The sequence below is a fragment of the Juglans regia genome, chromosome 10 (assembly GCF_001411555.2).
Source record: "Juglans regia cultivar Chandler chromosome 10, Walnut 2.0, whole genome shotgun sequence".
Taxonomy (NCBI): Eukaryota; Viridiplantae; Streptophyta; class Magnoliopsida; order Fagales; family Juglandaceae; genus Juglans; species Juglans regia.
Genome location: NC_049910.1, coordinates 23613318 through 23629313, shown reverse-complemented (window position 1 = coordinate 23629313; position 15996 = coordinate 23613318). Strand labels below are relative to the sequence as shown.

The 15996-nt window shown below is 39.0% G+C and overlaps 1 protein-coding gene across 3 annotated transcripts; it reads left to right on the top strand.

Annotated features, from left to right (window-relative positions):
• The first annotated feature begins 1567 nt into the window (after positions 1-1567).
• LOC108990643 (3-oxoacyl-[acyl-carrier-protein] synthase II, chloroplastic-like) lies at positions 1568-9581 on the top strand. 3 transcript variants are annotated; one of them, XM_018964662.2, is made up of 14 exons: positions 1568-2289; positions 3946-4151; positions 4224-4427; positions 4590-4700; positions 4798-4893; positions 5064-5109; positions 5206-5285; positions 5585-5653; positions 6045-6129; positions 7267-7421; positions 7534-7614; positions 8759-8818; positions 8959-9120; positions 9296-9581. In XM_018964662.2, the coding sequence occupies exons 1-13, from the start codon at positions 1923-1925 to the stop codon at positions 9073-9075; spliced, it is 1677 nt and encodes a 558-aa protein (XP_018820207.1). In that variant the 5' UTR covers positions 1568-1922; the 3' UTR covers positions 9076-9120; positions 9296-9581. The 3 variants fall into 3 exon arrangements, with proteins under 3 accessions (XP_018820207.1, XP_018820206.1, XP_018820205.1); XM_018964661.2 differs by having other exon boundaries at positions 1591-2289; positions 9368-9581; XM_018964660.2 differs by having other exon boundaries at positions 1591-2289; positions 8959-9581.
• Positions 9582-15996: the final 6415 nt, after the last annotated feature.

Genomic DNA, 15996 nt, shown 5'->3' with positions numbered 1-15996 from the left:
CTCATTGCCCAATTCTCCAATTTATTCAATATTTTCTAAATTTCCTTTTCTTTTATATATAGATCAAAAGAATATACACTCAACTGATAATCAAATCGAAAAAGAAAATTTACATTTCTGTTTGGATATATTCATTGATACTATAAAATAAATTTTAGTTAAAAAAATAAGCAATTGCTATAAATAATATTAAATAAATACTATCTATTTCAAGTGAATTTAGACAGCATAATTCTTTCTATGACCTCGAAAAACAATCAATTTTAATGAATTTATTAGCTTTATTCTCAAATTACATAGGGATGAAAAATTTGAACTCATGATTGGTATTTGGTATAGAAAAATTTTTCTCATCAATTACTATTCACCCCCTCACACACCACACCCTATGCAAAACACATTCTTATGAAAAATATCCTCACACCCAATAAAAAAGCTATAGGTGTGAAGATGTAAGGGTGTGAGAGTGAATAATGGCTGATACATTACATTCATATTTGGTATACCACCTTACAACACAAAAAGTTACAGCTCTCCCAAGTCCCACCGCCCCCTTGTTTGCTCCCAACAAGACACAAAGACTAGCCAGTGACTGTAGCTAATGCCTGAACAAAAATTCTGCTTATCATTTCCATACCACACATCATACATGATTTTTTAATTTTTAAATTTTTTTCCTTATCAAATGTGTGGTGTATAGATGATGAGGAGAATAACTCAATTAATTTAAGAAGAATAAAAAAAATTCTTTTAAATAAAATAAAAATAAAAATAAATGAGGTGTGTAAGATAATGTGTAGCAAAACTCATGGCCGAAATCTACATTTCACACTCAAAATAATTTTATTTAGAGAAATATTTTCATTTGGTATACACGACTATTTTATAAAGACAAACTTATAAATGAATATAGTAAGTCAAATTATAAAATATTTTTTTACTACAAAATAGATCTAAAGTATAGCATCAAATCACATTATTTTACGATTTTGTTTGCATGAGTTGCCTGTATGTATGTAGGCACTTCTGTTTTATTTATCTCAATTGGAATGCACCCAAATTAGGATAAAAAAAAGTAACCATACTTTTTAATGATTTTATCATTTTTAATCACATTAATTAATATGACATATTTTAAATAATTTTATTAATAAATTATTTAAATAAAAAATAGTTTAAAACCATGAAATATTTGTGATAAGGTTGGAATTAATAAGACTTTACATGAGTTTTTGAAAAGAGTAATTCTATATACAACCGTGAAGTGTGTAAACACTACGTAATCGCTTTGAAAAAGAGTAGAGTCTATTATTAAAAAATTAATTTTTTTATATAAATCTTATATTTTATTTATTTATTTCAAAACGATTACGCAACTGTTATACAATTTAAGATTATAAATATCTTTTCTCTTTTGAAAATATTTATAAAAATACCTATTTACTCTGGTTAACATAAAAGGTTTGAAAAGGTTTGAAAACTCTCGTAGTAGATCTTTTCTAAATTTGTTAGCCTTTTTTTTCGAAAAAAAGAAAAAGAAAAAAGAAAAAAGAAAAAAGAAAAGGACTCCTCCCTCATAATAAGACGGGTAGTACAGAGAGAGAGAGAGAGAGAGAGAGAGAGAGTACTTGGCATTCTCTTCTGAGGACGACTCGGATTGCCCAAAACTTGGCGTCTCCAAGCTTTCCCAATCCGAACACTCAAAAATACGAATGCAACTTTTCTTTTCCTTCTCACGTTCTGTTCACCAGCGCTAACACTTCCATCTCTGTGCCTCTCTCATTTTCATCTTCACCATCCATGAACATCTTCATCCTCTTCTTCGCCTAGATTAACATAATCGAATCCAAGTTCGTGACTTTCCGTCTGGGTTTTCGATTTTAGTTTCTGGGTGTTGTTCGTTTTCTTCTTCTTCTTCTCGCATGGCCGCTTCGTCTATGACATCTCCGCTCTGCACGTGGCTGGTCGCTGCTTGCATGTCGGTCACATGCGGCGCAGACCACTCCACGTGCCCTTCCATGTTCAGTTCCAGCAAGAGACAGAGCAAATGGGCTCGCAGCAGGACGAGGGTCTTGTCCAAATGCAGCTCTGAATTCCAGAGGGGCCTGATTTCCTCCCTGTGTGGATCGAGCATTCAAGGCCTCATGAGCTCCTGCCTCGCTTTTGAGCCATGCCACGAGTACTATAGCTCCAAGGGCCTTTCTTCTGCGGGTTTTTCCTCTCTGTTCGGATCCAATAACGTTCCTCTGAATCGTAGACAGAGGCGTTTGAATCGAGCACCCCGTTTCGGTAATCTTCTTCCTGTGGTACTATGCTAAGTTTTCGCTGTCATAGATGACTGGTGATTCTTTTATTGTGGGATTACTTTCTATGTATGTATCCATTGGAAATCTAGGATTTTTTTAAGATTTGTTACATTTCGTACATGCTCGTGTATAATTTGTACTGGGTTTGCTTTGAATATCCAGATTTTTCCATATTCTTGAGGCTTAAAGATTAATTTAGTGCTATTTGTTTTCCTTACGTAGTGCGGGTATTTGGTTTTATTCATGCTTCCTCTGGTTGCATAGAGAGCCATGAAAAGAATATACAAGGGGAGGAATTTTAATAATTCCGTCTAAAATCAATTATTTTCTTGGACCGGCAGTCCACTCCAGTTAAGTTTATGGAGCATTCTGGCTTATTGGAAAGTGAGTTCTTCAATATTACTGAGAGGGGACCTCTCCCTCCCTTCCCCCCTCTTTCTCTGATGAGAACTGATTGCACCAAACGAGATTCATTCATTTGCTCTTTTTAACAGTTGACTGGATATATTTTGAGATATTTCTGGTAAATCACCACAACTTGGGTTGTTTATTCCTATTGGATTGTGGTCCACAATTGTTCACCCTCTTCTTTTTTCTATCTTTCATGAGTTCCTAGCACTCGTTCCTTTTGCTAGTTAGGTGGATTTCCTGTATACTTCCTATATCTGGGGTTATCCCCTCTTTCGTATTAATAAAATTTTATCTTATTAAAAAAGAATCAGCAAAACTTGAGTGGTTTCTAGTTGCACAAGGTGGCTATTTGCATGTTGCGATTGTATATCCCTCAGCTTCTTTGTCTGGTAATCTGAAGAAAAGTAAAATCGGGCGGTTTCTTGTCTGAACACATGCATGGAATGGAAGTTCTAGATTTGCAAAGCACAAAAGCATTGTGGCTCTTTATTTCCCTTTTCATAGCATAATGCTGCTCTTTTGCTCTCTAGTGACTGGCTTGGGTACTTGAGTCTGGTGCCCTAGTCCTTATTATTACAGTATTTGATAATTTTGGACCTTGCTCGTTTGAGAATTGTGACAGTGATGAGTATCATTGAGATGGCTTGAACCGATGTTCTGTTGAAACTCAAATTGCCATTGATGGTGATTCTTTGTTTGATGCTCTGCTGTATTCATCATTGCATCGTTTTCTTTTTCAATTGCCTATCATGTGGGATGTGCATTTACTTGGGTGGGAACACCTTCACTGACCATGTGGGGGGAGCTCCGGAAAAAGATCTTTGGAGTTTGATACTCTCGATCCGCTTCCCCTTTTTTCGGGCATTGAGTTCTCATTCCATTTTGCAATCAGTGGAGGTTGGAAATGGGTAACTGGGCCCCAATTCTAATTGAAGAGAACTGACAAATGCTTTCTTGTTGTTTCCTTCCTACTTCTTGGTTCAGTGAGATTAATTTTGCTGGCTCGCAGCAGTCGAGTCGTTTCAAACCCCAATGTCGATATTTACTCTTTGGCTATGAACTCAATTCTGTATTCTTGGTATTCATAGTTTTAGTCTTCTCTTAACTGGGTGTTCGAATTTCATTGTTTTGATGGGTCAGTCTTATGTGATAAAGTAGGAAAATAAAGTTGTTTTGATGTGCTAACTATATAAAGATGCCACCACGACTGAATTTATCAATACTTTAGGGGAAGCCATGGCTGTAGCGGTGGAACCTGCCAGAGAAGTAGCTATAAAAAAGAGACCTCTCACAAAGCAAAGGCGAGTAGTTGTGACAGGGATGGGTGTGGTGACCCCACTTGGTCATGATCCAGATGTTTTCTACAATAATTTGCTTGAGGGTGTCAGTGGCATAAGTGAAATTGAGGCTTTTGATTGTTCCCAATTTCCAACGGTAAACCATATTTCAAGTCTCTCTTCTTCTGTTGCTTGCTCTTCTTCTTGTTCATGGTATTCTTTTCTCCAGAGAATTGCTGGAGAGATCAAGTCTTTTTCTACTGATGGATGGGTTGCACCAAAACTTTCCAAGAGGATGGACAAATTCATGCTTTACATGCTTACTGCGGGCAAAAAAGCATTGGCAGATGGAGGAATTACAGAAGATGTAATGAATGATTTAGACAAAAGAAAATGTGGAGTTTTGATTGGCTCGGGAATGGGTGGCATGAAGGTAACATCAAATCCTCAGCAGTTTGATATGCTATATCTCATTAGAATAAACAAGGTTGAACATGTTAAGCTAATAAGAATATACAACTGACTCATATACAATTTGATTAAGATGTGCATTCTGAAAACTTTAAGTGATAGTAACATCTTGTATTTTGCACAGGTTTTTAACGATGCAATTGAAGCTTTAAGGGTTTCATACAAGAAGATGAACCCTTTCTGCGTACCTTTTGCGACTACAAATATGGGTTCTGCCATGCTTGCAATGGATCTGGTTAACTTAATATTCTTTCAAATTAGTGATAAAACCTGATGAAAGATGCATTTTTGGGATTGACCTTTTAACTGCTCATCTACTCAACAAATTGCAGGGATGGATGGGCCCAAACTATTCTATCTCTACGGCTTGTGCCACAAGCAACTTTTGTATATTGAGTGCAGCAAACCATATCAGTAGAGGTGAAGCTGTAAGTTTCTTGCATTCAGGACTCACTCTTCCATGGAAGTGTGTGAATCTCAATTGTTATAGAAAACTGCAATTTTTTGTAGAATGATTTTTATGAGATCTAACATTGAAAAGAAAAACTAATTATAAAATGAATCCAAACATCTGTTGCTATCTGAAATTGTACTGCAGGATGTGATGCTTTGTGGTGGCTCAGATGCGGCAGTCATACCTATCGGTATCTCTTTTCTACTTTCCCACATCAACACTTCCTCAGAATGTGCCAACTTGTGATACCATGGAGTATACATAATATATTTTCCACTTGGTGCAGGCTTGGGAGGTTTTGTAGCATGCAGAGCACTTTCCCAGAGGAATGGTGATCCTGCAAAAGCTTCACGCCCTTGGGATATTGTATGTTATCAACAATTCTTTTGCTTCCTTGTCTTTTATATAAAATATTGTTTGGCACATAGAGAAAATGAAAATAAGAAAAGATGCATAACTCTCCCTTATTATCATTACCGAATAAATTTCTAGCAATTTCCTCAAACAAGCATATCATGCTCTATTCTTTGTCCATTTATGTGATTGTTGTTTGCTGAAAGATACTCAAGACCTCAATCCTGGTCTTTTTTATTTCCTGGGTATTTTTCCCTTGTATTACTTACCATGAAATCCTACCATGATATGTTACTTTTGTTATTGAACAGAATCGTGATGGATTTGTTATGGGAGAAGGATCCGGGGTTTTGCTCTTAGAAGAATTAGAGCATGCTAAGGTATTCTCACCCTGACTCAAAAAGGCCAAAATGTATGTAGGCAGTTCCCTTTTAGCAGTGAGCTCTTCTAAGGACATCGTTTTCTTTTAAATTATTGGCCATTATGTGGTTTGACTCCTTTCAGTTGCATTTCTTCTATTCCTCAAATTTCTACCAGTTATATCAGATCAATTATTCATATGTATATCCATTAGTTTTCATCTTACAAAAGTGAATCATGAATTTTTTCATGCTATCATCAACTGCTACTGCCTCTGACTTTTCATGGAGTGAAATTTTTAGTTATACACGTTCTCGCTTGCTAAGGAATAATAAAGCTCAATCATTTCCTTGTATTTACCTGTGATAAGATGTTTCATCTGGGTAAATGATTTTATCAGCTGATTTGCAGGGAAGAGGAGCAAATATCTATGCAGAATTCCTGGGTGGAAGCTTCACTTGTGATGCTTATCACATGACTGAGCCACGACCTGATGGTATTGTGTCTTCTCTTTGGTACTTAAAAATTCAACATTTCTTTCATATTTTTTTGTTAGTGAGTATGCATCATGGCATATACTTCACCTACTCTCCTTGAGTTCCTTCGTGCCATAATAATTCACTCTTAAGCTGTTGCTGCTTTATTATAGGGTCATTCACTCTCAATTATCCTGTAGATTTGAGTTAAAATATATGGAAAATTGCATTGCAGTTTTGTACCCGTGTTGATCTCAAAGTGGATATTGCATAGAAAGGGTGATAAAACCTGAAAATTAATATCATAATTGCCAAGACCCACGTAGTTGAACTATCTGGACCACATCTATACCAAGAAAGTGCTCTTGGCGAGAAATATGTAGGCAAAACTAACATGGTTGCAAACAACCTGACTTGGAAGCTAGAGGGAACTGTCAAAGATAGTGGCCGTCCAAAAGTGAAATAAACTTCCTGCTCTGGGGGTTGTCGTAGATTGCCAAGAGAGATAAGAATGTATTAGTTTTCAGCTAAGTTGGTTGAAACAGCCAAGGTGCCAAGATGTTGGATCAAACTGGATTAAGTGTACTTAGATGATGATGGGAAAGTATCTTCTGTAAACATTTCTATATACATACTGTCATATATTATTTTTCTCATTAGCTGTGATATTGGAACTAGAGGCATTCTCCGTACAGAGATTCACAGCTGATCTTTCAGTTGTTGCCTTCGTTAGGAGTTTTCACATCCAACCCTTATGCTGATTTTCATACATGACACGTGCTCATGTTTATCATCATCTAATTCTCTGTATAGATGACAAAAATTTCAGATCCAAGTATTGGAACATTAGTTTTGACCTTTGTTCTTCCTGAAATTGTTATTAGCTTTTTGAAAACATTTGCAAAGTTCAAATCCAAAATGTTTATGAAATCTTTGGCTTAGCACATCCAAAAATGCTGCAAGCACTTCTTTTGAGCATGCATTTTCATTTCCCTCTCGCACAAGTTAACAGTGATATTTTCTTATCGAATTAGAATACCTTCTTGATTGGTTACACAAGGAACCATGTCCAAGTCTCGAATTCATCAACACTTTTCTACCTCGTATTCTTCCTTTAAGATTTGTAATTAATGTTTCTTTGTATCCCTCCAAAACAGGGGTTGGTGTTATCCTCTGCATAGAAAAGGCATTAGCTCAGTCTGGGGTGTCTAGGGAAGACGTGAATTACATAAACGCACATGCTACCTCCACACAAGCTGGAGACTTGAAAGAATACCATGCTCTTATTCATTGTTTTGGCCAGAATACTGAGGTAAGTTGGACGCATAGAGTTTGACCTTTATGTCACCTGGCTCTAAGATTACGGTATTGCACTTCTTGACAAGATTACCGTTGTTTTAATTAATAACCTCTCCCTTTTACAGTTGAAAGTGAATTCTACAAAATCTATGACTGGTCACCTATTAGGAGCAGCTGGTGCTGTGGAAGCTGTTGCAGCAGTGCAGGTAAACAATTTTTTTCTTCAATGTGGGGATTTTAATTCATAAACCATTTTCTTGGTAACTTTATGGGGTAATTACATATTGCACCTGTAGAACTACCTCCATTTCAATGTGTATCTACCAAAAGTTGCAATGTTCACCCTAAACTACCATTAGACTTTGGTATGCCCCTGCGCTAAATGATTGAAACTAGGCCGCATGATATAATCTTAAAAAAAATAATAGTGTGACAAATCTATAAAAATACGTTATCTGACGGTGCCACATTGTAATAATTAATGTAAAGGTTGTCCTTTGGTTAGTCATCTGTAGAAGAAGAATGGGAGATGACACCTGTTATATGCCCAAAATTCAAAATTGAAAAGGAGAGTGTCATGTCCAGCCTTCAGGAAGGGGAATGTGAGTTCCAAAATCTCCTACTGACGAAGTTATCATTGGGCTTCAAGTAATAATGAAAACATGGGAATAACAGAATTTTGTTATTTGTAATGCATCTGTGAATGTCCATATCTGCTTTTCATTCCTTTTGAATGAAAAACCTTCGAAATAATTGAACTGATAAGCACGTCAGTCTAGTCGCTTTCTTTTCTTCGCTGGGTCCTCTTCAGGTTAAAAGGAAAGGAGATACTTTTGAGTAAAACTATAAATAAACCAAGTTGTTCGTAAGTAGCGGTAATGCAGCTTGCTTAGTTCTTATTTAAAAACTAGTTTTGATCTAAAAATTGAATCACCAAAACTCTCTCAAACTAAATCCATTTAATTTTAGCTCATTTAAACTATACATAATATGCACAAAATGTCTGGATTATATCATATGTTGGATATATGCTTAATAGTAAATAGTCCACGTGACATAATGTTAATGGCTAGGTCTTAACTTAGAGTGCATATCGAAACCAAATGGTAGATAAGGTGCACATTGCAACTTTTCATAGTTTAGGTTACACATTGCAATATGGGTGGTTCAGGGCCGCAAAGTTTAATTTCTCCTAAATTTATTCTTATGAAGTGTCAGATAAAATTAAGAAAGGAGCTATATGACTTGTTTTTCATATTCCTAGTGTAGGCATACTTACAGTTCATGTAAGCAAATGTAACATTTTGCAGCCCTGTGCTTTTTGACATGTTATTGTCTTTCTTCATATAGGCAATTCGGACGGGGTGGGTACATCCAAATGTCAACCTGGAAAATCCAGATGAAGGCGTGGTGTGTTCATTCGCATCCTTGTCAATTTGTTTTAATACCATGATATTCCATGCCATTGTTCGATTTTTTCGTGTTCCTTAAACCATGATGATTTAACTTTAAGCATTGAATTATCTAATGCTGCCAACATATCACTTCAGAACACAAGTGTGCTGGTGGGCCCAAAAAAAGAGAGACTGGACGTCAAGGCGGCATTGTCTAATTCATTTGGGTTTGGTGGTCACAATTCATCAATCATTTTTGCCCCTTACAAGTGAGATTGATCTGGTGGGCTACTCCAACCTTGCAGTATAATGCTGAAGGTATGTTGGTTCCAAGTTATCTCGTATCTATAAGCAAAGAAAATTTCGATGTGTGAGAGAGACAGCCAGAATCAAGATTGAGTCCACTGGGAAAGGATAACTTGAAAAACCAAAAGGTTCAAAAACAATAAAAACTCTCAGGAAACGCCTGTCTTTTTTCTTAATTTACGTGCAGTTCAAGTATTCGAGGAAGTCTCCCTTGTATCTGATCTTCTATTTGATTGGTTGCATGGCGTCATGCAATCAGGCTGGTTGGACAGCGGGTTACAAGAAATGAATACCCCTATGGTTGGAGATAGAGAGAACATCCGGTTGGCGCACGGTGTTATCATGCAATGGTATTGCTTCCGTGTTGTTAGAAGCTTTTCTTTTATCATAAACATACCCAAAGTAGGGTTTGATCACGCCATTGAATGAACTTTCCATTGCAATACAAGTGAATGAACACTCTCTCTCTCTCTCTCTCTCTCTCTCTCTCTCTCTCTCTCTCTCTCTCTATATATATATATATATATTATTTGTAATGAAGTTTTGAGTTGGCTGTTGCTATGGACAACATCCTCAAAGGAGAGGGAAAACCACCCCCCATCCTCAAAGGAAGAGTGGGAAAAACCATCCCCCATTCTCTAGAGAGGATTCTCTTGCTATGGACAAGTTTAATAGTGTATATATATATATATCTTTTTTTTTTACCTAACACAAGCAACATAAAAGTATAGGAAAAACCTAAAAAATAGAAATACAACAAAACGTAAACGTGAAATACACTGAAAATAAAAAAAACAGTGAGCAAGGAGGTTGTAATGGCACGTGAAGCACACCCGACATGCTAGGAGTGTGCCCTGTGTGGTGGTGCATGGAGGCTACACGCACACTTTGACCCACGCGTGTGGATCACGCGCCACTCCTTTTGACGAAACTTTTTGTAGTCTAAAAGATTGGCGACTTAGGAACCTTGTGGTGGGGTGCGTGGTGGTCGTTGGCCACTGGAAAACATTAAATGTCACTTCTCCATGCTTTGATCGGGAAAAAAAAAAAACAAAGCCAAAACACCGATGGAAAAATTAAATACCTGGAAAAAATTGCATCTAGGAGGAGGGAGGGAGGGAGGTAGGAGCCGAAGCTCCCAACCCACCCCCCCTCCCCTCTGAGGTGGTTTTCGGTTTGGATTTCTAGAGAGAAGGTAGAGCTTCTCTCTCTAGAAATATTTAGGGCCGACTCCAAAAAATGTATAAAAGGAAATCTCACATTTTATTGATATGCATCTATGCTCACATTGACCTAAAACTAAAAATTATTTAAAAATACTAAAAGAAAAGTTAGTTCTTTTGGGGATGGTGAATCACCCCAAGGGTTAGATCGAGACAAGTTGTTTTGCGTGGCAAGTTCTCTAAACGAGTTGAAACACAAAGCTCATTCCCTTAAACGATTTGTAGCTTTTCCCTATTCACAATGAGAATATCTTCAAACAGTAGCAGTAGGGGCTCAAGCTAGATTGGGGCTATTTAACACCTAGCCGAAGCTCGACCCAAACACTCGTAGGACCTAGTTGTACTTGGTCTAGCGATGTTCAGGTAAAGTATTGTCATATGAAAACAATGATTAAATTTGCATAAAAAACGTGTCGTTTTTGGATGGCTGCATTTGAAGGGGATATGCTTGGATCATATGTTACAATTTAAATTTGGATTAGATTTCAAACTAAAATCTCAAATTCTGCTATCCAAACGCAACCCGTGTTTACAGCATAAAAAGTAGGAACTTTGACTCGTACTTACCTGGTCTTGCATCCTCCCACCAATTTCATTACAGTTTCTCCTTGATGACTGTTCGCAGCTGAAGATTCCCCACGCTCTAACTTTTGTTCATTTTCTGCATCTTAATAGTCATGGCAGCTAAACTATGGCACCCAAGAAACTTTGTTGAGTATGGTACTCTTCCGTATTTATATGAAAAAATTATTTTTTAATGGTGAACCTCCTGTTTTTTAAAGCACATTTCAAAACTGAATCTAGTAGCATTACTGTTAACGTCGTGTTTCATATGCTTTTGGGTCGGATTCCAGCAACTCAGGTATTGAGTCTTTCACCTGCACACTTGAGAAAACATAGAGAGTGGGGGCCTTGGTGGAGACCGGGAAGTCTCCAATACTAAAGTTAGTATATCTTCTTAGAAGTTGTTGTGTGTGCTTAGAGGAATCAGAGAAAGTTCTTCGTACCTGGAGGTCGGCTTTTATACTAGGTTTTTGGGTGGGGACAGCTCACACCTGGTTTCGGGGAATCCATGTGATGGTCCCAAGACTACCACAAGTGCATGGGTTGTGACAAGTAGAATAGAGTAAAAAGAATATCGTTTCCACAAGGAGGAGATTCAAGTTTCAATTTATAAAATTTCCTATATTATTTAGACAATCCCAAGCTGATGTGATTGACTGCAAATTCTTAACCTGAAAAATCAAATATGAAAGGTTCCTAAGACTTGGATTTCATCAATTGAATTCCTTCAATGAGGTTAAACCTGGTTGCTTGCATGAATGTTTTACTAATTACAATGATTGAATTTCCTTTTTTTCCTTTTTTTATGCAATATCATCTTTCAATGTATAACACCTATACCTATATTAATCCTATGTCTATTGTCGTGATCACATAAATTAATATAAATTCTTTATGCTCTGTGAAATTCTTGAATGTAGGTCACAAGGGTGTATTTATTTCTAAACTACACTGCCAAGGTTTGATGGATTCACGAACTAATATTGAACTTCAACTTTTGTTACTTCATTCAACATCTTAAGCATGCAACTCATGGCCAGTAAATTGCAAGAATGAAAACTGAAATCATCCAATTGCAATTAACAGAGGGTATTCAATACAACCATACTCAAATCATATCCAAAATTCAATGACTACATCCAAGCCCTAGAATAAGAAAGCTAGCAAATCATAACTAATAAAACAATCAAATTATTTCTCAAACATAAATTCGAATTCAACAACATTAATAACAATTCAAAAACTAAAAGTTAGAGAGAGAAAAAAAAAAAACTCTGTAGTTGCAGAAATCATGAGCTTCGTTCTTCCTTTCCAAATTACAGCTACTCCTTCAATCCTTCTTTTTTTTTATTAATTCCTCTTGTTTTTAATGTCAACTTGCCTTTTTTTTTTCTTCAATTTCAGCATCTTATCTTTGACCAGTAATAACTGCAGGCCATCCAATTAATTCAAAATTGATTCTCCTTTCAAATTAAAGAAAAAAAGATTTCCCCCATATCTGCCGCTGAAATCCAAAATTCTCAGCTGATTTTATTACTCATCTTCCAGCTGGATTTAGAGCATCAAAAAGACATATTTTGGAGTTTAGCCCTTCCCAAAAGTTTTAGACCTTGTTCTCAGCTTTCCAACGCACTTAGGTTTGTTTTATTCTGACTTCTAGAACTCCAGATACAGGCTGAAAACTGAAATAGGGTCTAGGCTGCAATAAACTTCTGGACAGATTCGGACTTCTCCGTTTCTTCGAAATTTTAAACTTCAGAAAAGCAGAACTGGATTTTGGACTCTTCATAAAAGTTTTAGGCCTAAGTCTTAGCTTTCCATCAAGTTAAACAACACCTAAAACCGAGGTATGTAGCTCCATTTAGAACCTAAAAATCAAACCATGTTCTATTTTGACTAGACCAGCCCAACTAGGATTTGCTCTCTAGGCCTGGCCCGAATTCTGCCTTTTCACATCAGCCTAATTTTAACATAATTCAATAATTAAACACTTGTGAAATATAAAATATTCCCAAGAATTAAATAAATATAAATGACACCTAAAATTCTAGACAAACGAGCTAAGAAACACACAAAACACTTTGAATCAAAACAATTAGGACTAAGAAAATGTGTGAAATAAATTTCCACATCACTATGTCACTTCAATTGTTCGCTTAGTCAGAATCCTTTAATGTGGCGTGGCTTTTGGGTTGGTGTCATTAATGTGACGTAGAGTCTGGGGAGTGGTGCCATTAATGCAGCATGACTCCCTGACTCAGTTTATCTTACGGATGTTCCCTGTTAAGCCCCTCCATGCCTGCGAAGGTTCCTGAGGGTAGGGTTTCATTGGGAAGGTGTCAGGGCGGCGAGTCCCATTAGCCCCTACTGTCCGCTTTCCCCATGCGTGGGTTGCTTTGTGGGTGGATCTGCCTGCTCATGGGCCGAGTACTCTGTAGAGGCCCACAGACTCCTTTCAGAGGAGGGTCATTGGGCTTGGCTAGGCTTGGCTGGGCTTGGCTGGGCCTGGCCGGGCTCTCTGACTTACTTCCCTAGAGGTCCATCGTAGGCTTGCTGTACAGGCTGATCATAGGGAAAACCCCTTTACAGTTTCCTCGCCAATTCTTATCGGATTAGTCCGATGGGAATTTCTTTTTGTCTTCGTCTTCATGCTATAAATTTTTCAGCACTCGCTGCCGTTGAGATCCTCTTCCCTATAAATGGGTGGTTATTACTCTCTCGTGTCTTCTACTTGTCAGGTTTGGGCTCTATATTATGCCCATGTGGTTTTTTCTTCATTTTAATGATGTCAGGCGATGGTTCCTCTCCCGACTTTATTGGCACGTTTTCTAATGGTTGGATTTTGCACTTGATTGTGTCCTTCCGGTTCCCTCTGCTTTGATGGTATCAGGCGGCTCCTCTCCATGTCACATCGTACAATACATGCCGTGGGATTCATGCTTGCCTTGCCAGCTTCGTGGGGTGCGTGCGTTCCCACACCTTTGGGATGCTAACCGTCGCTGGGGTCTATTTAAAATTCCCCCCTTCGTCTTTGGAGCCCTCCTCTTTGCCCTTCTCCTACCTTATTTTACGTTTTTACTCTTCTCAACCTAAAGACTACACTCTCCAGACCTGTCTTGATGCGCCGTTTGGTTTTCCAGGTCGTGTCATGTCATGTGTATCACGGGATTCAAACCCTTTTGCATCCCCCAGCTGACATATGGGTACAGAAGGCCAACCATCACTTTCCCTTTATATAAACATGGCTTTGCCCTCTTTTCCCCCCTTTACCACATCCTCATCTCTTTATGCTCGACTCCTTTTTCTCTCCGTCACTTTTCTCAACTTCAATCTTAATGGCTCCTAAGAAGGCTGTTCAACCCAAGATTTTTGGGGAATTGGACCAGCCCGAGGTTCTCACCATGGAGCAATTCTATATTGGTCACAACTAGCATTCAAACGTCACCCCTGAGTTCTTGTCGTCACTGGCTTCCACCTTTCATGTCCCAGAGAAGGTGGTTTTTGAGGCTCCTGGACGATGAGGGTTATGCCTCGAAGGTTGCCCTCTTCCCCAACATGTTCTCTTGTGGGCTGAGGTTACCCTTCCCTCATCCTGTTCGTGACCTACTAGGTCATCTCGGATTAGCCCCCTTTCAACTCCACCCAAATGCTTGGAGAATCTAGATGTGTTATTGGGTTCTCTGGCGGTGAGCTTTGTTGAAATCAGACCTGGAGCACGCTGACCTTACTGGCCCGAGTTTCTCCTGACCCACAACCTTATAAAACGTGGGGGGAACATTTGCAGTTTCAGGGTGATGCACGCCCTCGTCTCTTTGGGACAACGGTATCGCAGGATCAAAGTCTGGACCTCCAAATTTTTCTTCGTGTCTGGTTGAGGGTGGGGATTTTCGATCGGGCAGGTGAATCGCCGTGAATTCCCCGTTCCAGGCATATGGGGGGTAGTTCCTGACGACAAAGTGATACGGCCAACGACCTCTCTCGAGGAGTTATGTAGTATTGCTCTGGTCAAAGAAAGCGTAAAGAATCACCCATTCGATGTCCTCTCGGAAGCTCTCTTTGGGGAGGAAAATATAAGGGCATAGTTACCTCCTCTTGGTCACACCGTTTTTGACGATCACGCCATTCCTATGTAGCCCAAAGCCACCCCGGTTCAGAAGAGTTTCCTGAGTCCTCCCATAGGCAAGGGGAAGAAACTCCGCACGAAGGTTGCTAGGGCCGACAACAACCCAATATCCCCGCCTAGATTTCCTTTGGGGCAGTTCTTGGTGCTGATTATGATGCCCTCCACCATTTGTGCCAGCCCCACTGCCAGCCCCATTTATCCATCCGTTGAATCCACCAAGGAGTTAGGGGGGAAATGGTCCTACCATCCAAGAGGCACTGGCCGCTCATTCTTCCACAACTGCTTTAATCGTGAAGCCCATCACGGTCGAGGTCCCTGAGGTGCCCGCTGTGCCATCAGGCCCGCACAGATTGTCCCAGGGGCCAAAATGCTCTCAATGCATTTCTATGGGGCCCTCCTAAAATTGGCTCCTCGTCGTTCAACTCTAGTAGAGCCTCCTTCTGAGTTGAATGTGGAGATGATCCCCTCCTCTCCTTCCACAGCGCAATCTGCCATCCGAGGTCAAGTCTTCGAGGGTGTTGCTGAGGATTGCATAGGAGGCTCCAACCCAGGTATGGAAAGGATGTCTTCTCCTGAGTCCCCTCGCACCTAGCTGTCACAAGAGAGCTCTGCTTTTGCCATTGCAGCCGTCGCGTCTATTGTGGCCTCGGACGAGGAGCTTGTCGGAAGAACTTCTGGAGGGGAAGGAGTGGGACCAAAGTTCCATGCACGTACGAAACCTAATCCACTTCCATGCACGTACGTTTCTTTCTCCTTCTTCACTAGGGTTTTCATGGGTCTATATATAGAGGCTTATTGTGTCCAGTCCGAGCATCTATTTCCAGCGTGAACAACCAGCCTCAAGCCGAAACCAAACTCCAAACTCTATCCACCCTCCTGTGAACCACGATACCTTACTTTCCCCTGCCTATAAAACTAAATGAGACCCTCTAGTATTAAACGCAACACAAATCGGCAGAGAAGGGAAAACTCACGCAC